The sequence below is a fragment of the Aricia agestis genome, chromosome 19 (assembly GCF_905147365.1).
Source record: "Aricia agestis chromosome 19, ilAriAges1.1, whole genome shotgun sequence".
Lineage (NCBI taxonomy): Eukaryota > Metazoa > Arthropoda > Insecta > Lepidoptera > Lycaenidae > Aricia > Aricia agestis.
Window position 1 is genome coordinate 13417292 of NC_056424.1, and position 23815 is coordinate 13441106.

General features: G+C 37.5%; 1 protein-coding gene across 19 annotated transcripts in view; it reads left to right on the forward strand.

Moving 5' to 3' along the window:
- The window catches only part of LOC121736468 (muscle calcium channel subunit alpha-1-like), a 63387-nt gene that overhangs the window by 25517 nt on the left and 14055 nt on the right, over positions 1-23815 (forward strand). For 7 of the 19 annotated variants that reach the window (XM_042127668.1, XM_042127679.1, XM_042127680.1 and 4 more), the window contains exons 3-31: positions 838-1091; positions 9317-9422; positions 9940-10079; positions 10662-10768; positions 12902-13054; positions 13377-13573; positions 15111-15214; positions 15384-15571; positions 15688-15791; positions 15906-16021; positions 16102-16204; positions 16276-16427; positions 16596-16806; positions 16924-17044; positions 17162-17247; positions 17377-17468; positions 17542-17702; positions 17846-17996; positions 19429-19564; positions 19792-19958; positions 20040-20127; positions 20306-20413; positions 21468-21575; positions 21983-22035; positions 22181-22318; positions 22534-22648; positions 22730-22860; positions 23218-23443; positions 23647-23745. In XM_042127668.1, coding sequence (XP_041983602.1) covers positions 844-1091; positions 9317-9422; positions 9940-10079; positions 10662-10768; positions 12902-13054; positions 13377-13573; positions 15111-15214; positions 15384-15571; positions 15688-15791; positions 15906-16021; positions 16102-16204; positions 16276-16427; positions 16596-16806; positions 16924-17044; positions 17162-17247; positions 17377-17468; positions 17542-17702; positions 17846-17996; positions 19429-19564; positions 19792-19958; positions 20040-20127; positions 20306-20413; positions 21468-21575; positions 21983-22035; positions 22181-22318; positions 22534-22648; positions 22730-22860; positions 23218-23443; positions 23647-23745 — 3909 coding nt within the window. In that variant the 5' untranslated portion in view covers positions 838-843. Of the gene's footprint in view, positions 1-837; positions 1092-9316; positions 9423-9939; positions 10080-10661; positions 10769-12901; positions 13055-13376; positions 13574-15110; positions 15215-15383; positions 15572-15687; positions 15792-15905; positions 16022-16101; positions 16205-16275; positions 16428-16595; positions 16807-16923; positions 17045-17161; positions 17248-17376; positions 17469-17541; positions 17703-17845; positions 17997-18472; positions 18606-19428; positions 19565-19791; positions 19959-20039; positions 20128-20305; positions 20414-21467; positions 21576-21982; positions 22036-22180; positions 22319-22533; positions 22649-22729; positions 22861-23217; positions 23444-23646; positions 23746-23815 lie in introns of all 19 variants that reach the window. The other 12 variants (XM_042127669.1, XM_042127687.1, XM_042127682.1 and 9 more) reach the window with 5 other exon arrangements.

The window sequence follows — 23815 nt, forward strand, 5'->3', positions numbered from 1 at the left end:
GATAATATTTTAGGGTGTGTATGTGTCCTTTGTAGAAGGTTTACTGTGAAAGTAGACTTAGTGCTTAAAGAGCAAAAAGCGCCCCCGCATCATAAAGTTTTCCATACAAAGATGGAAAAAAAGTTACTCTGCCAGCGCTGTTACTTTCACAGCGAACTCTATACAGGGGACCCATACACACCCTAAAGTATTATCACTTAGTTTCTTACATCCTGTAAAATGTCGCTCCAAGGATTGACCCAATCTATACAGCCGGCTTTAAACGAATTCAGGCAACATTTTGTTGTAATAATACGGACGCGTATAAAGGCCGGCATTCACGAGCGATCCATCGATCTATTCGCTGTCGATCCAAAAAATCGTCCATGAATATGAAAACTCTGTCAGTCCAATGATGGAATTTCAACTGCGCCGAGCCAATTGGCGCGGCGCGCTCGTGAATGCAGAAAACCAACGGTGCGGTCGGTTTGAGCCGTCGTGCCATACGGCTTGCTCGTTCGTGAATGGTGTTACTCGCAAGCCAAAGAAGCCATTTTGATTTTAGTTTGCGTTTAGAACACGCCAGGTGCTGTCGACGCCTACACTCAAAATGATGAAACGGAATGGCTCGCGGCTGGCTGGCATCTTGAATGATATTAATTTGGCTCGGCGCGACATCGAGTATCGATCCAATGGCGCGAGAGCCTTATGGATCGCTCGTGAATGCCTACCTTTACGCTTTGCGGGCGCACTGGGGACATCTTACATGCCTCAAAGGATATTTTAAACGGTTATGAAATATTTCAGTGACCCAGAAACCTTTTTAGAATATGATTCACCCAAACATTTTGTTGACAGATCGAGATGAGCGCGGCGGAGGGCGGCGCGGGCGAGGCCACGCCCACCGCCGCCACGCCGGGTGCCGCCGGGGGTACACCTGGTACCCCCGGCGGTGGTCCGGACGCGGGACCCCTCATCCCCGTGCCGGTGGCCCCCCGCAAGCCGGCGCGCAGGGGGGCCAAGACGCAGCAGGAGCGGCCGAAGCGCGCGCTGTTCTGCCTCACCCTCAAGAACCCGCTGCGGAAGCTGTGCATTGACATCGTCGAGTGGAAGTATCCTTTTTAACTCTCAAATTTTTTTTTGATAAAGTGCATATTTTTCTTAGGTTTTTACAGTGAAGTAGTTGATAGTTGGTCGATAGTGACCCGTCATGTATGACAAGATTTGGCATAGGATCCAAAAAAAAAAAAAACGATTCTAGACGTCCGTCATTAGCACTGGCCAGTATACTGGGTTATATTTCTGAACATACCCTTCATACTTTGACATTTAGCATGACATTTAAGTAACATTTTAGGGTTCCGTACCCAAAGGGTAAAAACGCGACCCAATTACTGAGACTTCAATGTCTGTCCGTCTGTCTGTCCGTCTGTCTGTCCGTCTGTCTGTCCGTCTATCTGTCCGTCTGTCTGTCTGTCTCCGGGCTGTAACTCAAGAACGGTAATATTTAGAGAGTTGAAATTTTCACAGGTTATGTATATCTGTTGCCACTATAACAACAAATACCAAAAACAAAATAAAATTAATATTTAAGGGGGGCTCCCATACAACAAACGTGATTTTTTTTGGGCTTTTTTGCCTTATATCAATAATGGCAATAGGTACTTGATTTTTTCTCAAAGTTCTAAGTTATATGTCTACTTCAATATTTAATAATATATTAAAATTATAAAAAAATATATTAATTTATTTTAATACAATATTTAAATAAGTTAAGGGCGGCTCCCATACAAAAAACACAATTTTTGGCCTAATTTTGCTCTACAATGGTACGGAACCCTTCGTGCGCGAGTCCGACTAGCACTTGGCCGATTTTTTTACACAATTTCGTGTCTCTACTTTTTGCTTGCTTTGGACACCCATTCATTGTGAATTGTGATAAGCTGATCGCACATTTGTCACTACACAAAATGTGGCGCGTACGGTGCGGACGAATGTGCGAGGTTTCACGTACATCATTTCATACAACAAACTTTAAAATGCGGCGCGTACGGCGCGTGCGTGCTGATCAATGTTCAACAATTCATGTATAACAAGATTTGGCGTAGATCCGCAATAAAACCGATATGATAACCTGGGTTATATTCCGAAACATACCATTCGTACTTTGACATTTAGCATGACAGATATTATGTAACTTTTTACACAATTTCGTGCCTCTGCCTTAGCAAGCGATTCATTGTAATTTGTGATAAACGAACTTACAATCCCATTGATCTCATTTTTTCCGAAATACAAATATTCTGATATAAATAATTACCTAAAGGTTGTCGCAAGTTTCCGGGAAGTGAGACCTACATAGTGCCGAAAAACAAAGAAAAATAAAATTGTGGGTAGTTAAAAAATCTTTTTTAACTACCCACAATTTTATTTTTTTGAGTTTACAAACTACTATAATATCTATTTCAAAAGAATTTGTAGAACGTCGTTTTTTTTTAAATATTCGTCGTGAATGTTGGAGCCCGATCTTATAAAATGCGTTTTGCAGCGCTGTAGAATCAGGCAACCAATTTTGAAACTGGTCGAGCAGGAGCTTCGTTGATTGTACTTTAAAATCCACAAATAAGCCATAAAAAGATTTTCTGTAAACAAATGAAATTTTAAAAGAGAAAAGCTCTTGCTCAAAACTCATTGGGGAGACAGCGACCATCGATGGAACGATCACAGCTGGCTCCCTGCCAGCCAGGTACAGTCGTATATCCCCATAACAGTAATACCTAAATCGCTATACAGGGTGTAAAAAAACGAAGTGATAATACTTTAGGCTGTTTATGGGTCCCATATATGTTTATGAGTTCGCTGTCAGAGTGGCAGCACTGAAAGATTAATATTTTTTCATCCTTGTATGGAAAAATTCATGACGCGCGGGAGCTTGCCCATACAAATCACACAATCCTTTCGGCGCTGCTACTTTCACAGTGAATTCTATATAAGGAACACATACAGACCCTAAGGAATTATCACTTTCAGTAACGATTGCAATATCCTATAACGGTCGTCTTTTAAAGTCGGTTAAATTCTTCTCGATTGCGTCGTGGCTAAAAATAAGCCAGTTTTTAGTCCGGGTCAATCTGGCTACCATGTGGCTATCCTATGCATCATGACTAATGATTGGATTCAATTACCATTACGAAGAACAGCCAAGATAGATTAACAATGCACGCCCGGGGAAAACTAATGTTTAGCCTAATCGACCCAATTTGTTAGCGAACTTCGGACTTTGTCGATTGTCGGAGATACAATCATCGTAACAATGAAAGTATATCAATGACCATCCATCATACGCCCATCTTAATGTTAATTTTGGATTTTCTATACTAATTACAGAAGATGTATGAAAAACAATTTCGTATATCAGTCACTAAAAGATGACAAGTGATCGTTGAACAGAAACTGTTCTGTTAACTGTAGTAACTGTACTACAGAAGTTATAAGGTCGAAGTTAGAACCTCCTGAGTTGGAAATTGGTTAAAATTGGTTTTCGAAAAGGGCGATCTACCGAAACAAACCTTCTAACTTTTACATCGTATCTGTCGCACGAGGTTGATAAGGGCCAACAAGTCGATGCAGTCTATACTGACTTTACCAGCGCATTTGACAAAGTTAGCCACACGCGCTTGGTGAAAAAACTTGAGGCTTGCGGAATTCATGGTTCCTTGCTCACTTGGCTTTCCTCATATCTTGAGAGAAGGACGCAGCTTGTTTGTGTTGGAGGTTATGAATCATACCTTTATGAAGCGGAATCTGGTGTACCTCAAGGAACCCACCTGGGTCCAATTCTTTTTTCTCATTTCATAAACGATATCTGTCACTTCATTAAGCACAGCAAATATTCTCTATTTGCAGATGACCTTAAGATATACAAAACAGTGCGATCCTACTTAGACATTTCACTCCTGCAAGACGATCTTAAGAGTCTCCATGAATGGTGTGTAACTAACAAAATGATACTAAATCCAAATAAATGCTACCACATTAAATTCACTAGGAAAAAATGTCCACTTCCATCAAGTTACACCCTTCACAACTCCATTCTCACGGAGGTGAAAGAGATGCGTGACCTGGGCGTGATTTTGGATTCAAAATTAAAGTACACTTCTCATATTGAGTCCGTTGTTGTAAAGTCGGCTCGAATGATGGGCTTTATTAACCGGAATTCATCCGGCTTTCATTACAAAACCAAAATTCTATTATTTAATCACCTTGTTCGCAGCCATCTCGAATATGCCAGCTCAATATGGAACCCAACATATGTGACTCATTCACAGAGAATCGAATCTATCCAAAGGTCCTTCACCAGACGCCTCGCATTTTGCAGTTCGGGAATTTCTCACAGGTCTCCATATGAACAACGACTAGACTTTTTTAAAATGCCAAATTTAAGAACAAGACGAACGATACATGACCTGCTTCTACTGTACAAAATAGTGAATGGCCTTACCTCTTGCTGCGACTTACTAAATCTCTTCTCACTTGTAGTACCATACAACCTCCCTCGGAAGCCAATGACTAAGATTCTGTGCGGCCCAACTTCTAAAACCAATTTAGGCTTGCAAGCTCCAGTGCCTCGAATTTGCAAACTGTATAGTTATGTTTGCTCTAATGTCGACGACAATATAGACATATTCGGTATGACCTATACTCAGTTCAGAAACAAACTAATGGGATTTTATAAAATTATTTTAGATACTTAAAACACACATTAGGTTTATCTATTGCACTTTGTTATCCATTGTCATTATTTATTAATTATTATGATTGATTTAATGTTGTTATTTATATTTTGTTTCCTATTTTATTTTTATTTTTTGTATAATATTAATAATCAATGAAATGTTATTTTCTATTATTATTGTTTTGGCAGTAGTTACATTAATTTGATTAATTTTATTATGTACTTACCTTAGCTTAATTAATATTATGATTAACTTGTATTCTTTGTCAGTGTTGTGTCACCTATAAAAGTGCATGTATCAGGATTGTATAGTTATAATTTGTAGCAGTAATAGTCTAATACATGTACCGCAGGTGTCCTTTTTGAATAAATAAATAAATAAATAAAAAATCTACTTCTAATTGTTGGTCATTACTCATCAAACACTATAAACAGGATGACCGGGCTGATCGAAACTTGATAAAACGATTTTTAGCATTCCGTAGTAACAACAACAAGAAACCAATTTCGCTTTATATCTACGGAACTCGTCTATTAGTTACATAGTCAGAAGTATTTCCATTGCCACCAACAACCCTCGAGAAAAAGTGTTCTGCAGCCCCTAGCTAGGTCCATCTTCTATGGGGACTTCTGCAGGTGCTTAAGAGGATACAACAGGGGCTAGAGAAATGAAAAAAAAGTACGTGTAATATCTATAGCTGTCTCCCTTACCTCAAGCTTATACCGCAGAACGCGATAGAGACAACTGCAGAAAATCCAGAAAATCAACGATTCGTTGTCCCCTGATTCCTTCTCCAAAACTTAACCCATTTAAGTACTTTTTTCATTAAAGATTAAAAAAAGGCTTGAGCTGTGTTCCTATGTTTTGCTTTTTTTGTATAATCTAGCAAAATCTGTTTACTGGACGTTTGAACACAGCGGAAAATCTGGCCATTTTTTTGGGTTTTTGAACGTTCATATCTTATTTAATAATTAAATTATGAAAAAAAAGAAAACATAGGGACATTGTATTAGTGGCCGTAGATATTTAGGAAAAAAAATATAACTCTACTAGCATTATCCAGGGAGGAAACAGGGGACAACGTTTGTATGGAAAAAAGGGCGGTGTGGAATCCTCTTAAGAATAAATAATAGCTCCCACACCAGTTTTCGGTGACTATGGCCGGTTAAATTGAAACCAGGCCAGCTACGCAGAAGTAATTTTATAGTGCCCAAGTGTGTGCGCAGTACACAAGAGCACGCTCTATTCCTTTACTTCTCATAACCCAGTGGGACGGAAGACCGACACGACTGGCGAGAGATCAGGTGCAGGACTTTTTACAAGCCCATCCGACGCATGGATCATCTTACTTGTCAGACAATCAGGTGATCAGCCTGCATTGTCCTAACCAAACTTGGAAATAACATGTTTCCAACGCGGGAATCGAACGACCTCCGAGTCAAGAACCGCGCTGTATAGTGTATACCACTACACCACGGAGGTGCTTAAGAGCTGACCCTCTAAAGCCAAGAAATCCTCGAGGAGGACGACCAGCCACTTGGGCGCCCATTGTGGCAACGTTAGTTCCATCAGGCGACCCACTTGCTCGTCTGTCTGTTTCTTTCAAACACGATGATTCAAAGCCAGGTGCATAACTTCTTATATTTCACTTAAGAATAACACTTGTTATAACTCGGTTCTCGTTCCTCGGAAATAGATCAAACGCACATGTGCTAAGGTATGACAGGTTAATGGAATCATCATCATCAGTCACCGTCCGGCCACGTGGAGACATGCCAACTAGTTAAATGTCATGTTAATTATGTTTTAATCATAAAGTTAATATACCTAGCAGAATAGAGCAACAATCTCGAGCTGTCAAACGAAACCAAAATTGGTTTTTATCTGTGTGAAAAATATGTGTATGTATACACTTACACAAGCATGATTGAACATGAATTCTATGAGATTAAATTGTCAACGTGCGGCACGTGCCGACTGGACGTCAAAAAAAGAGTGCGGTTGTCATGTATCACACGTCTCTTTTTACCACGCAGTGTTACTGATAGTGACATCTCTCTTGCTCAGGCCTTTGTTTCTCTATTCCGCTAGGTATATTAACTTTATGGTTTTAATGTTAAGAGTTGGAGCTTAGTAACAGCAAATGTTTTACGGTCTTACAATTGCTATAATTTCATTATAGAAACGACCAAATAGCCTGCAGTCAGAGACATGGTGACTGAACTTCAATTTAATGAACAGTTTGACATATTATGTATGGGCATTATATGAAAATTCTCATTTAATTACAGTTATGTAGTTAATATTAGTCTCCGAGTACGGCAGTTAGTGCCAGTATTTGACACAAGAAAACTTTAAATATACGATTTAAGTACATAAGTATGTATAACATTTTGTGTTACAATTGCTTGCTTATCTAATACATAGTACCTGGATGGCGTAATTTCGGCCTAGTGTGTTTAGAAACTTACTCAATAGCAAGTTATAATTATCTGTTTCTTGTATCTTTCGAGCATCACTCATGTGCGTGTTTAAAATATTTCAACTTTTCACCTGGCGATGTTCACCATCTGTTAAACGGTACGTTATATTTTCGTTATGGTCTGTTACGATATAAGTTGAGTTATTGAGTTAAAAATAATTGTTGAAAAGTTAAATACCGATTAGCCAGAGCAAAACATTGTAAAACAAAAATATGATCTCTACAGGGGCGTATTTAGTGTAGAGGCCCGGGGTAAAAACTAGGTATAGAGGCACCACCATGTTAGACCTAAAATCCAAATAAATAGACTTGGATTTTAGGTTTGACTTGAGAATTTTACGATAGAAATAAGGTCGTTTCTTAAAAGGTGGCAGTAACTTGTGTTATACAGACTTTCTTGTTATTTTTAATTCGTCGCTCTAAGAAGGCCAAAATGTTTACACCATTGTCCAAAATTTGTTCGTTTGGCCCGACCACAAATATATTGTATGAATGACAATACAGAATGTATTAAACCGTGGTGTTTCCTCGCGAACCCGTAACTCTGTCGCCCATTCACAATCTAACTTGGCACACTGCCATTTTACTTTGTTTTCAAGGTTCGCAACTTTTGTTATTAACTAAATCATCTAACACTTATATTAATGTAATCGGAACTGTGAATTACAGTTGTGTTCTTTTGTTATTTGTTATTGAATAGTAGTGGAAACTTTGGCTGTGCGTATTATGTTAATATATTAACACAATTTCAACAACGACAGTTAAAGTTTAATGCTCGAATTAGTATCACGTTACCTCTTTCGTTTTTCATATGAATGAAAGAGAAGACATGACATTTTAACAGGCTGTTAACACTAACAGACGTTGGTGAAATTGGGCCTAAACGCCCGCAAATCGTAGTCGAAGGCGTAATATTTTCCGGGATAAAAAGCACCTTCATACTCAGCAAAATCGGTCCAACGGTTTGCGCGTGAAGAGGTTACAGACAGACAAACGGGCAAACAGACACACTTGCGAGTTTATAATATTACGAGCTTTTGCCCGCGGCTTCGCTCGCGTTAAGAAGTATTATTATATACAAACTTTCATCCCCTATTTTAACCCCTTGGGGTTGGAATTTATCAAAATCCTTTCTTAGCGGATGCCTACGTCATAATATCTACCTGCATGCAAAATTTCAGTCCGACCCGTCCAGTGGTTTGGGCTGTGCGTTGATAGATCACCATGTCAGTCAGTCACCTTTGAGTTTTTTATATATAGATTGTCGTTCGATCAGTACCAACGATATTTTGAAATAAGCTGTAACCTTAATTGCCTTTAAACTTGTTTCGTTATTCTTTTAAAAGTCTAATAGAGAGCGATAAAAAATTCTCAAAGAAATCACCCGTGACGAATGATTGAAATAATGTTAGCGCCAAAAAATTACTCGAAATAGCCAGCACCGGCCAGCCAAGTCGTAAACTCAAGTGTCTATCCGATACATTCAATTTGCCCGCCCAATAAAACGTACAGTCAATTTTCTATCACTATTAACTAGGATAATATAATCTTTACTCCTATTCAATCCAATTTTATTTAATGTAAAATCTAAATCTAACAATATAAATTATTATCAATCAAGGATTTACCTAGAAGGTTTAAAAAGTGGAACTATTGTTTGTTTTGACTTTTGACCACTGACCTGCATTATCGTACTTGTATAATGGAGGTCAGTGCTTTTGACTCATCTCACTCATCTTTTTGCTAGAAAGCCCCGCAAGAGTTTACGTCGTAAACGACCGTCGCTTTTTCTCGAAGAGTTAGTTTTTTAACTGGCAGTGTGCTAACACTGCCAGTTAAAAAACTAACCAATTTGCAAATAAGACATTTGTCTTTTATATTTTTATGTGAAAAAGATAATAATATAGATCAGTACAAAGACTCTCATCATTTTGTTAAAAGGTGACCCCGTGCGAATTTCTCAGGCAGCTTCTTGTTGCCGGGTATGTTCCCTATCCGATAGTACGTGCAATTGTTCATTTTCTACCAATTTTAATATAATATAATTTTCATTTTCATCATTTCAAAATTACACTTATATCCATCATTACAAAGACAAGATTTCCTTACCAAGTCCCAGGCCGTTCGAGTGGATGATATTAACGACGATATTCGCGAACTGCATAGCGCTGGCCGTCTACACCCCCTACCCCGCCAGCGACTCCAACTACACCAACTGGGTGCTGGTGAGTACGACCTTCTGTACAAGACCAACCACAAACCAAAGAGATATGCCGTGAGCTAGAGACAGTAAATGATGCAGACGTTCCTACGTCTTGGGTCCCTACCGAATACAACGATTCGATTTTTTCACACTTTTTTTCCATACGTAGCTGTTTTTTTTTTGCCCGATTCTACATAACATAAAGCAGGCCTGATAGATTTACCTGAACAGGTCAACTGTTCAGGTAGACCGGAGCGTGTATGTTACAGATCTGTGCACGTTTTGCCTCAACTTTGCCTGACAGGCGTAACTGCACAGGCAAACCCTTGCGTTTATGACCTGCTTAATACAGCGAAAATGTAATTCGCATTCCTTTTCGCTATGTAGTATACTCGTAATGCAATGTCTACAACTCACCTTGGGCAGGCAGGGCCTTATCCATTCCCTGTTTCTTCAAATCATCAGCCCATATTCCTTGGTATAATTATTACATGAGGCGAAAGGACGTCACGTCTAAATAATTATTTCTTAAATTCCAGGAAAAGATCGAGTACATATTCCTGGTGATCTTCACGGGGGAGTGCGTGATGAAGATCATCGCGTACGGGTTCGTGATGCACGCCGGCTCCTACCTCCGTAACGGGTGGAACTTGCTCGATTTCACCATCGTCGTCATTGGGTAAGAGCTACTCTTTGGTGCTTACATAATTACTGATTTGGCAGCCATATTTTATGGTTGCAATTTTGCATTAGAGCAATGGTTTAGGTCCTATCTTTTGGCTCATAGCGTTCTTCTTCAATTCTGAATCGCCACACAAAGTTTCAGATTTTTGATACCTCAGCTAACAATTAAGGCAATATATCATATATACGAACATAATTATTATAAGAAGACTTCGTCAAAATATGTCTAACTTTGTCCAAAGTCTGAACAATGAATGCATGAAAACTGTCTTTTCGCTTTTCACGAAACGGCGAAGCCATACATTTATGATTTACTGATATTATGTAGAATTTGTTGAAATTAGAGTCGGTAGAATTAGACTGTGTAGATTCAGAAGCTTGGCTCTACATGAGATATCTTTTTCACAGGGCAAACCTAGTGTGGTCAATGGTCTCTTAGCAACATTTTACATGAAATGTTTTTGGTGGGAATTGTGTAAATCAAAAAGCAAAACCAGGCTTTCTGTTTGACCATGCGGCTATCAAATACTTTCATGCTTGATTTGTCCAATATTGAACCGCTTTGAAAATTTTCCAGCATGGTGAGCACGGTGCTGTCCAGCATATTCAAGGACGCGTTCGACGTGAAGGCGCTACGGGCGTTCAGGGTGCTGCGGCCGCTGAGGCTGGTGTCGGGGGTTCCTAGTGAGTATCCTGTTTACTACATTACTCTAAGTAATTTTACTATAAGGATATTTAACTTCTGCATATTATGTTTACACAAGGAGAAAGTTATGACTTATGAAAATAAATATGGTTCCCACACATTAAGAATACCGTGTTAACTATAAAGAATAAATCTGGGGAAATTAGGTACTGCGACTCAAATTTTCTATAAATAAATAAAAAATAAAATAAATCTTTATTTCTCAATAAAATCACATGATAATATTAATACGCGAACGAAAAACTTTGTAACCCTTTTTACGAAAAATGGGGAAACGTAGGTGCATGAAATTTTGCACATTTATAGTTTATATGGTGAAGGAGTGCATCGAACTAATATTATTTTGAAATTATGCTCTTATCATACATTTTTTTTAACAAATAAAACATTACACACACGACAACACACCACATGAGAAATGACAGATTTTTAAGTGGCAAGCCTATACATACGAATTATACTCTTTTATTTATGGTTGAAGTCTGTTGACAACAAGTTGACAAATTGAAAATGGATTATAGTTTTTTTATTGAATCTAAAAGGGCCCATTCACGGCAGGACTGCACGGCAGGACTGCCGTGCAGTCCTGCCGTGAAAGAGCCTTTTAAGATACTATTTAGACAATGCTTACACCAGTATATAATAAAGTACTCTGTGGCTTACACGGCCAGTCTGAGATCAGCTAAAAGGGCCCATTCACGGCAGGACTGCACGGCAATCCTGCATTGAATGGGTCCCAGAGACAAGAGTTGAAAAAAAATGATAAAGTCAATATTTTTTTTACAAAATATAGGTAGTAGTCCTAATGTCCTTAAAACTAAGGTCGAATTTCGACCATTGGGCGATCTCTATAGTTTGTGCGTTTTATGATGATATGCGTGACACATTATAATTGACAATAGTAGGGAAGTTACCTAACAAAAATTAATCGATAATTTAAAAATATCGAATCACTTCGTAAAGGAATTGCAATCGAAATTATCGATTTCGTACTGACATTTCAGTGGTGCCGGCGATTTAAGATGGCCGCCCTTTTTTATCGATTTCATTTCAATTCAACATCTATGAGTCAATCTCTATTGACATAAGTTCCGTTTCATGCATCAGACATTTTTCAAATGTTTTCGTAACAATAATTTTTCACAGTTAATATTTATAATTTTATATTAATAAGTTAGCATTTAGCAACTTTTCGTTTTTATTCATTTACAATTATAGGAAATATTTGTTTTTTAGATGGAATATAATTTATTACATTTTGATTTTTTTGTTTTCTTTTAAAAAAACCCGTAGCTAGGAATATGAAAACTGTCACCCATATCATCTTAAAACGCACAAACTATAGTACATTTTTTACGTCCGTGAGTACAATATTATTATGAGGCATATACAAGCGAAGAACTTTGTCGAAATAATGTGGATTCTGTGTTGCAAAGCTATCCAACAACTTAATATTTATTGAATTTTTTTGGGTCTCTTGATGATACCTAATCACTATTAATCATCTAAAACTGTCTATCACAAAATAGGCGCTAACAAAAATCCCGCATCCATAGTGCTATATTTTGGTCATTTGTAAGCAATTGTTAACGCACGCTGACGAATTAGGTCAGCGAACAAGCGATGGCCGGCACTCGTGTAACACCAATTAACAGCTTATGCCTCAAAAGTTTTGCGAAAAACAGTTCCCCGTTGATGGAGCTCCATAAACCTAACAATACGCTGTCAATGGAAACTTTTTATCGCTAATGCTTTTTAAAATGATCAGCTTAGCTCATGGCATAAATAATATCTAAACTGCAAACTATCTTCTGTTTCACTTCGTCTGACACATTGGAAAAGCTACTTGACTCTCAATGACCTTGAAATAGTTAGAAGCTGCCTTAATATATTTTCAGTAATTGGTAACCCCTTATAAGTAAATCATCAAAATAATCATGTATTGAAGTCGATTTAAATATAGGCATAATTCAAGTATTGAAATGAATGTCAATCAACAGATCAAGATGATGCTTGGCTTTTGGGAAAAGAACAAAAAAGAACAAAAGAAAAAAAAGAACAAAAGACAATGTTCTATCCAATACTATAAATCTTTCAACTACTGTTTCTAGGTTTGCAGATCGTGCTGAACTCCATCTTGAAGGCCATGGTGCCGCTGCTCCATATAGCGCTGCTCGTCATCTTCGTCATCATCATCTACGCGATCATCGGCCTAGAACTGTTCTCTGGGAAGATGCACAAGTCCTGTTATAATAGAGTTACAAGTAAGCTATCTTGTAGCTTTGGAAATTTTCATTCTTCTCGACCGATACGATCAAATATGTTTATCAGGCATCAGCGCTGTTAAATACGTAGCACGTATGTTTGCGTACTCCCATATCCCTATAGATGCAGTTCCCCCACGTCTTTAGAAATGTGCCGGGGCTTAAATATCTTGACGCGATGTTTTGATGCTGGAATAACAGGAATTTCGTCAATGTACTACGTCTGCTTTGATATTTGTGCCATTTAAAAATGTTTTCAAATAAATTATTGGGTAGAGACACCAAGCGTCTTTTTCATTTCTACCACTTTTTACTTTTTCAGATGAGATCATGGACAACCCCCACCCGTGCGATCTAGACAACGGTTTCAACTGCTCCCTCATCGGTGAGGATATGGAGTGCCGCGAAGGTTGGATCGGTCCCAACTTCGGGATCACCAACTTCGACAACTTCGGCCTGTCCATGCTGACTGTCTTCCAGTGCATCACGTTAGAGGGTTGGACGGATGTTATGTATAATGTGAGTTTTTATTAACGCCCAATAAATAAAAACATACGTGGCATATTCATCAACTCCTCCTTGGATATGGATTGCTCCTTTTTGGATCCTTTGCTGCCCACTAAGGAATGGATATCTATCTCTTAAGATTTCACTAATTATAATATGTCAGCATAGTCCTTACAACTTGAGATACTGACATTTAATAATAAAAGTAAACTTTCATGACCCTAAAATACGGACGGTTAGTGCAAAAGTGTAGCGCGGTTGGTTTCGTGGGAATAAGTGTGTGAGTCGGATAGCTGCCGTGCGGGGCCGATGCTACGTGCTTACCAGAAGAGATGTGCTCTGCTTGCTGACTGGTCGGTGTAGAGAGAAAGCCCGATGATGCCGATGCGGAGTCGCCCAGGCCGCGGTACATTGCGGCTAGTGGACAATGTACCCGATTAGTCGATGTTAGCTGGCGCGGTGCGGAGGGGCGGGGAGTGATGATGATGAAGGAGGCGTGTTCTGTCGAGGGTCACCAATGTGGGTTTTACGTTGAGGTCACAAAGGAAGATCTTCCGACCGAGCGAGGTGTTATGCTCGGTCAGGCCGGAGCCCACGTGATACATTTCAGCTGTCGTATATATGTCGCAGCCGACTGGTTTAAATAGCCGTTCAATCAAACAGCTAGCCCTTTGACTGAACAACGCCAATCAATCACACGTCTAGCTTTTCTATTGAATATTTTAGTCGCTCAAAACGTTCAACACTACAGCTGATTCAAAAGCCGCCGTCTAATTGAAGTAGTTCAGCGCGCACCGCTGCGGCGCTAGGTGCATTTTATTTACAATATGGCGTCAACTAGCAGGTGTTTGTTGGTGTTTGTGGTTTTTTTTCGGAAAGAAAGTAGTTAATAAAAGTTACGAGTCTTATTAAAGAGACAAAAATTGTGGAGGCACATACGAGTGAATTAAAATTTCAATAAATATTCGAGGAGAAATTACGGGATTATGAAATGGATGGACGCAGCCTCCCCCGAAAGGGGGGTTCGGGGGGCATAGCCCCCCGTCAAAACAAAAACAAACACAATCCAGAAAGTCCAAAAGTTGGTTAAGTTAGGTTAGAACTTAGACCTCAATACAGAGGAAGCCGAGCGAGCGCAGCGAGCGTGCTGCGGCAGCAGCCGGCGACCGCCGTCAAATAAAAGGGGGGCTCGGGAGGCGCAGCCCCCCGCCAAAACAAAAACAAACCAGTTGGCTAAGCGTCGTCTAACTGTAGTGTTGAACGTTGTAGTCAACAAGTCGGCTAAACGACGTATAGCCATGTGATTGAATGGCGTTGTTCAGTCAAAGGGCTAGCTGTTTGATTGAACGGCTATTTAGACCAGTCGGCTGCGACATATATACCGACGCGCTCAGAAAACTTCGATAGCGCGATGCAGGAATATTAGGTGAATTGTGGGTACCGCCACAGTTTAAAAGGGCCTAATTTGATGAAGCATAGCAATGCCAATAAGTAAATTAAGATCGACAAACCTAATCATAATTCTCTTGTCTCACTTGCAATTTTTCAGATACAAGATGCAATGGGTAACAGTTGGGAGTGGATATATTTTGTATCGATGGTCATCCTTGGAGCATTCTTCGTAATGAACCTGATTCTCGGTGTGTTGTCCGGGTAAGCGATAACAAAACCATAATCAATTGTTTGTTGTAGGAAAAATTTATTACTAGTAAATGGCATATTGCTTAGCATATAACAAAAACAGTTAATAAATAGATAAGAATCAAAGAATGTAACATATGAGATATCTTTAATAATGTAACAATTTGTCATACTTTTTCAGAGAATTTTCCAAAGAAAGAGAGAAAGCGAAAAACCGAGGAGACTTTCAGAAGCTCCGAGAAAAGCAGCAGTTGGAAGAGGACCTCAAAGGGTATCTAGACTGGATCACACAGGCAGAGTATTTGGAGCCACTAGCGGACCAACACGACCCTATGGACCAAAAGAGAGACTATGGGATGAATGACTATGGTGAGTTAAAATACCATTTGGTTTAGTTAATCAAAAAGACTAAAACACCGCTGAAATAGAAGTGAAATAATACTATAAGCTCGGTAAAAGTTTAACAGTCTTATAAATTATTGCAGGTCAAACTGTAACAGACCACGATTCGACTGATCACTTGGGTATAGAACCAACTGAACCGCAGAAGGGAGCGATGAACAAGATGTGGAAGACTGACTTTGATAAGGTAAAATAATAGTAATAATAACTAAAGTATAAATAATATAACGTTTTAGATTGGAGGCAATCTGAAATGAAACAGAAGAGAGAAGAATGATTTACAATAATTGCCACTTTTCAGGTGAATCGGCGAATGAAGCGCGCGTGTCGCCGGGCAGTCAAATCACAGAGCTTTTACTGGCTTATCATTGTTCTAGTGTTTCTCAACACCGTTGTGCTAGCCAGTGAGCATCACCAGTAAGTCATTGAAATTACCATTGATTACATTATTTTGATATTATTTAAGCGAAGTCGTAATTTTGTTTTGTTCTTTTCAGTCAACCCGAGTGGTTAGATTATTTTCAAGAATATGGCAACGCCATATTTGTAGCTTTATTTACAATGGAGATGTTGGTTAAGATGTACAGTTTGGGTCTGCAGGTATGTTTTTTTGGCAAGTTCAAACTTTTATTTGTAAAATACCTTTGTTAATAACTTACATCAATTTTCAGGGTTATTTTGTTTCGTTGTTTAATCGATTCGACTGTTTCGTCGTTGTCGGTTCTATCAGTGAGATGGTGCTCACCAAAACTGAAGTGATGCCTCCGCTGGGTATCTCCGTGCTTAGATGTGTTCGACTGCTCCGAGTATTTAAAGTTACCAAGTATGTAAAATGTAGAAATTTATTTACAAGTGTTATTTATGTATTTTTAGTTTCTTTTTATATCATTCGTTTTTCATCATCGGTAACTGTGTTTATGATTTACATAACAATGAAACTATCCACGCTTGCTGAAGAATTTGTAATTTTAGGGAAAGCTTCGAATTTCAGATACTGGCGATCGCTATCCAATTTGGTCGCATCTCTGCTGAACTCGATACAGTCAATCGCGTCTCTACTGCTGCTATTGTTTCTGTTCATCATGATCTTCGCGCTGCTGGGCATGCAGGTTTTTGGAGGGAAGTTCAACTACGACCCCGTAGAAGAGAAGGATCGTCATAACTTCGACTGCTTCTGGCAAGCGCTTCTCACCGTGTTTCAAGTATTAATTTCAAATATTTCAAAATGAGTACTATTAATCACAACTGATATCCGTTGAAAGAAAACATTTTTTTATTGTTTTAACTTCTTTTTATAACTCTTCTAAATCGGGCTTCAGATATTGACCGGCGAAGATTGGAATGCAGTGATGTATGAAGGCATCAAGGCATACGGTGGTGTGGGAACATTCGGGATCCTCGCTTGCATATATTTCATCATTCTTTTCATTTGCGGCAACTGTATCCTTTTAATTCTACTGATATAATTTCTGCCGCTGTATATTATGTATGAGTATTGAGTATTTACTATTTGGTATTTTAGATATTTTTTGCAATAATCACTAAATCGTAAATCAGATATCCTACTGAATGTGTTCTTGGCCATCGCTGTAGACAATTTAGCAGATGCTGAATCACTCACAAATATAGAAAAAGAAGAAGCAGTAAGTACAAATCTGCCTTACGAAACCATTATTTATAATATAATTTAAAATAAAATATATTAAATCTTATTTAGTAAATTATGATTATGACATTAATGATTAGGCACTTTTTTGCGGTACTTTTATCAGCAAGCTGGAGAAGAGGAACCCGGACAAATTGAGGAAGCACATGAAACTGACGACGAATATGTTCGTGATGACGATGCTTACACCACTGATAAGTGAGTTACCAGAACACTATCAATTTGCTAAGAGCAAAGTCGTGCAGCAATAAATAATAAAAATGTGTTACAGCTCAGAGAGAGAATACGAAGAAACCGGTTCAGAAGGAGAGCAACAAGAAGATATGGAAGGTGAAGAGGAAGTGGGTGTTGATGAGATGATAGACGAGAGAATAGAAGATGAACAAGAAAACGAAGAAGAAACTATGGAAACTCATCAAAGAAATCATATAGGTAAATAACCCACATTACGATTTGATAACTAAAAATATGAAAGTAGCACATAAGTATGCAATTAATTTAATAGTGTTCTTTTGGAGTCTATAAGAATTAAAATCGGCTTATGTCGATTCACTTACCTAACCAAAACACAACAGTTAATACAGAATACGAGGATGAGCCACGTTTGAAACGTAAGCCGACGACATCTTCGGCTCGACCGAGGCGGCTCTCGGAGGTCGATATACGAGATTCGGCGAAACCTATTCCCGATGCTCGTTCTTTCTACATATTTTCTAAAACGAACAGGTTAGGGACCGCGGTGGACGTATGCTTTAATTTAGATGTTCTTTTCACTCTTGCGTTTTAATTTTCACTTTTGTTTCTGATGGCTTGCATTTTATATGATGTGCTTTTCTTGTTTCTTGCATTTTCAGTATTAAAAAATGAGTTTTTATTTCATATTTTTGAACAATAATTGACTTCCGAATAAGAATTTTTACACCAAACTTTAAAAGTCATCAGATTCAAACATTCTTTTATTTCTGCCTTTTTATCTTCAAATAAACTTTTAGGGTTTTATTTACTTACAACGCAAATAATATTGATAATCACGTTTACGCTATCTTCACTTCTATTATTTGCTGTATCAATGAAGGTCATGAATAGGGTTTCACGAGATTTCGGCATGATTAGGTTCTAGAGTAGGATTGTATTCATAAGCGATCTAGTATAAGATATAATTAGTGAGAAACGTGAACATTATCTGATTGTATCTCGAAAAGATGGCGGCGAGTTGGAAGAGGAAGGGACGTTAGTAACCGCTCGGCCACGGCGAATGTCGGAACTGAATATGCCAAATCAGACGCCGCCTATACCAAACGCTAGTAGTTTCTTCATATTGTCACCAACAAACAGGTGATTGGTGGTGAAAAGTACCCGTGTCTCATTGTTGAACGATTGGCACATAGTTCCAAATTAGGATATACCTATATTTACAAATCAATGTGTAATTGGCATAACCAAAAACTTTACCCTACCTAAGCAATGAGCTCACATGGTACAAGTTATTCCGGTGTTAGCCCCTTAGGTTTTGTGTAGAGAATTGAAGCGTCCTACTTTAGTTGAGCATGACTAGATTCCAGTTTCGAAAACTAATGTGCCGAAATACTTAGAGCATGATTGTGACCACAGTACATAGTAAAACAGCATGCACTCTTATCAGCATTACAACTAGTTTTATTAATATGTAAACGTTCTCGTAGTGCATGACTTGCTTCAAACTTGCTTTGTTTGTTGTTAACATTTTCTTTGTTATTATTGTCTTTCTTAATTATATTAGGAGTTTATTCTAGAATATCCTTTATTCAATACTATTTATTAATATCTACTGATATTCTTTCTATATTATTTTTTGTGTAATCGACCCAACTTTCGACATCGTCTCTTTATTTGAAATTGATTTTGAATTTCATTTTAAAAGTTTTGTTATGAATATCATTATTGTTATAAATGTTATCGATGTCTATAATAATATATCAAAAACACTTAACTGCCATGATCAAGCAACAGGCCTCTTCATAATTATTAATTAATCACTCTTTCAATACACCCTAAAAAAAATATTCGCTGCGTTGCTTGATTATGGTTTTTCAGTATATTTCCCTCGAAATTATTTCAATGTTGTAATTTAGGTAATTTGTATTACATAAAACCGTTACAATTGCCGCACTGCTGGCAGGTTTCGCGTGTTCTGCTACAAGATGTCAGCTTCGTCTACTTTTGGGAACATAATTCTGGTCTGCATCATGTTCTCGTCTGCTATGCTGGCGGCAGAAGATCCATTGGATGCAGCTCAGAAAGGATTTCGAAATTGGGTACGTTTAAGATTTTTTCAAATTCAAATTCTTCAAATTATTTATTATACACAAAAGCACTTGAAATTAGACAGTGTACATCACGTCGTCTAATCCCATGCTAAGTTGAATTTGTCTGCTAATGTACTACAAAAACAGATAGAACAGTTTTTGTAACAAATTTGGTATTCGGTATTTTAGATATTCGGGTTGTAATGCATTTATATACATGGTGTTGCTTGTTACAGCTGCTGAGTCAATTCGATATTTTCTTCACGGGCATCTTCACGTTGGAGTTATTTCTGAAGTTGGTCACTTATGGCCTAATTTTGCACGAAGGTGCCTTCCTACGTTCCGCCTTCAATGTTCTCGACATGCTAGTCGTGTGTGTCTCTCTTATTTCTATGAGTTTTAAGTGAGTATACCGTTCATTATTATAAAACTTTTATTTCAGCTATATCATAGTTCAAATTTCTAAAAAATCGTTTGCTTTCAGGTCTGGTAGTATATCAGTAGTAAAAATTTTGAGAGTATTCAGGGTGCTGAGACCACTAAGAGCTATAAACAGGGCCAAGGGTCTTAAGGTTAGTATACTAAATGTTTTTCATCAAATATTTTTGAAAACAATAATTTGAGCGCCGCTGGTTGTAATATAAAAACAGATCTTAATCGATTGTGTTAATAGGATTGATTTAATTACTCTGAATGTAAACAAAATATTACAGTTTATATATAAAAATGAATATTTTTCCCGTATTATAGCACGTTGTACAATGTGTGATCGTTGCTATCAAAACGATCGGGAACATTTTGTTGGTAACGTCTTTGCTACAGTTCATGTTCGCTGTGATGGGAGTACAAATGTTCAAGGTAGGGGGCACAAGCCACCGAAACGTCCACGCACTGTTGAAAGGAGTTTCAGTATTTTATTTTTTACTGTGATATCCATAATCTTAAGTTTATTGATGAAGTCTCTTTTTACTATTTTGTATTTTATCGCCGAAGAAGTTGCTAATTCTATGGTATCTTGATTGATCCTTAATTTAGAATTTACAACTTATTTGATGATGACATCAAGTAATATATAGAGTCCCCTCGTGACCACGGCCGTTGCAACACGGCCGAAACGTCGAGAAAAAGTATGTACTCATAGTAGCATTACTACTTAAATAAGTCGCGTTAAGTCCCGATTAAAAAGTTTTATTATAATGCAACGCGAAAGTTTAAAATATTATCAAGTAATATAATTTCTACTGGTTCAAAGTTTTTTATTACAAGCTTTAGAAATAATTAACTGAAATTCCTTTCATTCGGTTTTACAAAATGACAATACCTCTACCACGTGTGCCGACACAGTTTTAAGAATCTAAACAAGAACACAAACTATATCACAGTTTTCCTGTTTGCTCGTTTGTAAAGTATATTGTATTAGTTACACCTTTGGGTATTTCGTATTTTTTTTATCTTTCTCCTTTATCCATTCTACGGGATCTTTTATTTTTTGCTTTGCTACTTTTGTTTGCATCGTTATTTGTTTTTATTTTGTCAATCATTCACATCAACTTTTGTTACTTATATTTTTACATTATTTCTTTATTTCCTCTATCATTCTTGCATCGTCCTTAACCCAAAGGTGTAAACGAATATCATTAGGTAACTAATGCCCTTTGTTATTTCATATAATAGAACCATCCCCCTACCTTGGCGTTTACTTATCTCCGACCCCAAAAGGCTAACAGGGCTAACGATGTAGATAAGTAACATTCCCAACCTCTGTTTCATAGTGTCCTGTATTATAACAGTTTGCTTTTCCCCCTATGTCCCGATGCTGCGTGTTCCGGACAATGTTGGAATCCCTTTTGCCCCCGGTAATGTATAAATCCACGTCTAACTCGCACGACACTGGAACACCTTCTCGTTTTAGTATGTGGTGAAATGTGTGATAGTAGCGATTAAGACAATAGGAAATATAATGCTAGTTACCTATTTATTACAATTTATGTTCGCCGTTGTCGGCGTACAGTTATTTAAGGTGAGATTTGATGCTTTTTTAACTAATCCACCTCATAAGAAACTTCTCTAATGTTGTCTTGTGTAAAATTGCTTTTTTTTATTATAAGTAAGTCTTATTTTATCAAATGCGCATTGAGCATAGCTTATTATGAGGTTGATATAGTAAAATTCAACCCTAATACCATGGTTAGTTTTGCATGTGTTAAATAAAGTTCCAATAATACATTTTTTACTTTTATGTTACAAAACACATACCAAATAACAATGATTATTTATTTTGAATTTTGGCAAAACAAAATTAATAATTACTATTTGTAAGATATTTTTTGCTTACTTTTATTTAATAGCTTCAACAACGCATGCTTTTTTACATTTGATAAATCTTTGAGCTATTCATATTAAACGTGTAAAGTTGTTTTCTTTCAGGGTAAATTTTTTAGGTGTAATGATATTTCTAAAATGACTAAAGAAGAATGTCAGTAAGTATTTTTTGTCTAGAAATCTGTTTATTATCCTTAACGTTAACACTATTATTGATATTTCAAAGCTAATTTTATATTTTTCTTTCCAAATTTAATGCTTTATATTTTAATTAAATATTTGATTCCATTAATTGTTTCACAGGGGGACATATTTAGTATTTGAACATAGTAATTATGTAGTTAGAGACAGAGAGTGGAAACGAAATGATTTCCATTTCGATAATGTGATGAAAGGGATGCTCACCCTCTTCACCGTTTCTACGTTTGAAGGTTGGCCAGGGTATGTTCTGAAACCTTTCTATCAATCAATCAATCAATCGATCGATCGATCGATCATATCTTTTTTCCAAGAAATTGGTTACAATGATGTTATTATTTCTGTAGATCACAATTTCTGCCCGTAGGGCGTGGAAACATTTTAAATTTCAAAATCAATTTCAATGTTTCTGAAAGTTTTTTTAACTTCTTACTTATATCCTTGTCGTTATTTTTCAGGTTATTGTATGTATCTATAGATTCGAATGCTGAAGATCGAGGTCCGATTACAAATTTCCGTCCAATTGTCGCAGCCTACTATATCATTTATATTATTATTATTGCCTTCTTTATGGTAAGCGGAAACGACTTTATTTTATAGTTTAACATAACATTTTCAGAAAGTTTTAGCGTTAACTGGTAAATAAATTTCTAGGTGAACATATTCGTCGGTTTCGTCATAGTGACATTCCAGAACGAGGGTGAGCAGGAATACAAGAACTGTGAACTAGATAAGAACCAAAGGAATTGTATAGAATTTGCCTTAAAAGCTAAGCCAATTAGAAGGTAAGTTATGGTTTTGAAGTAATTAAGAGAGTAGAAAGTGACCAAGAACGTATCCTTGCTTAATATTTGACTTAAAGAAAAAAGAAATCTTTATTTTATGGAGAACTTGCTGACGCCCACAACTCCGTTGCGCCGAAATTCCGAATTTTTTCCGTAACAAAAACTATCCTATGTCCTTTCCCGTCTTTTAAAGTATCTCAGCGTGAAGACGTACGTAACAGACCGACACACCTTTGCATTTTTATCCGACTTCCAAAAAGGAGGAGGTTATTAATATTAGTATGGATGCCTCTCAAGTTAAAATACTCATTACATTTGGGAATGGTTCTATTAAAAAGATGAATTTAATTGTTTCAGGTATATACCTAAACACCGCATCCAATACAAAGTGTGGTGGTTCGTCACATCGCAGCCGTTCGAGTACGCGATATTCGTGCTCATCATGATCAACACCATCACCCTCGCCATGAAGTACCACAACCAGCCGCCGGAGTACAGCAAGGCTTTGGACATGCTAAACATGATATTCACTGCTGTATTCGCCCTAGAGTTTATTTTCAAACTTGCTGCTTTTCGGTTTAAGGTAAGGTGTTTAAAATTCTCAAGAAAACCTACTCACATCACACATGAAAAAAATTTTCCCTCCCTAATTTATTAATCGTTGCTTCACAAAACCTTAACCTTGAAGTATCGTCGCTCTTAGTAGTGTGGCCTTTTGATATAATAAGAATACAACAGGATCACTAAGCCGTGATCGTATCGCTTTATTTTGACGAATGATTCCAGAATTATTTTGGTGACGCGTGGAACACATTTGACTTCATTATCGTCCTGGGTAGCATCATAGACATAGTGGTATCACAAGTCAACGAGCTGAAGAATCAGGTAATGCTTAAAGCACACAGCGTCATGCAAATATGCTTACACTTGTACTGTTTAATCTTATTGATACACA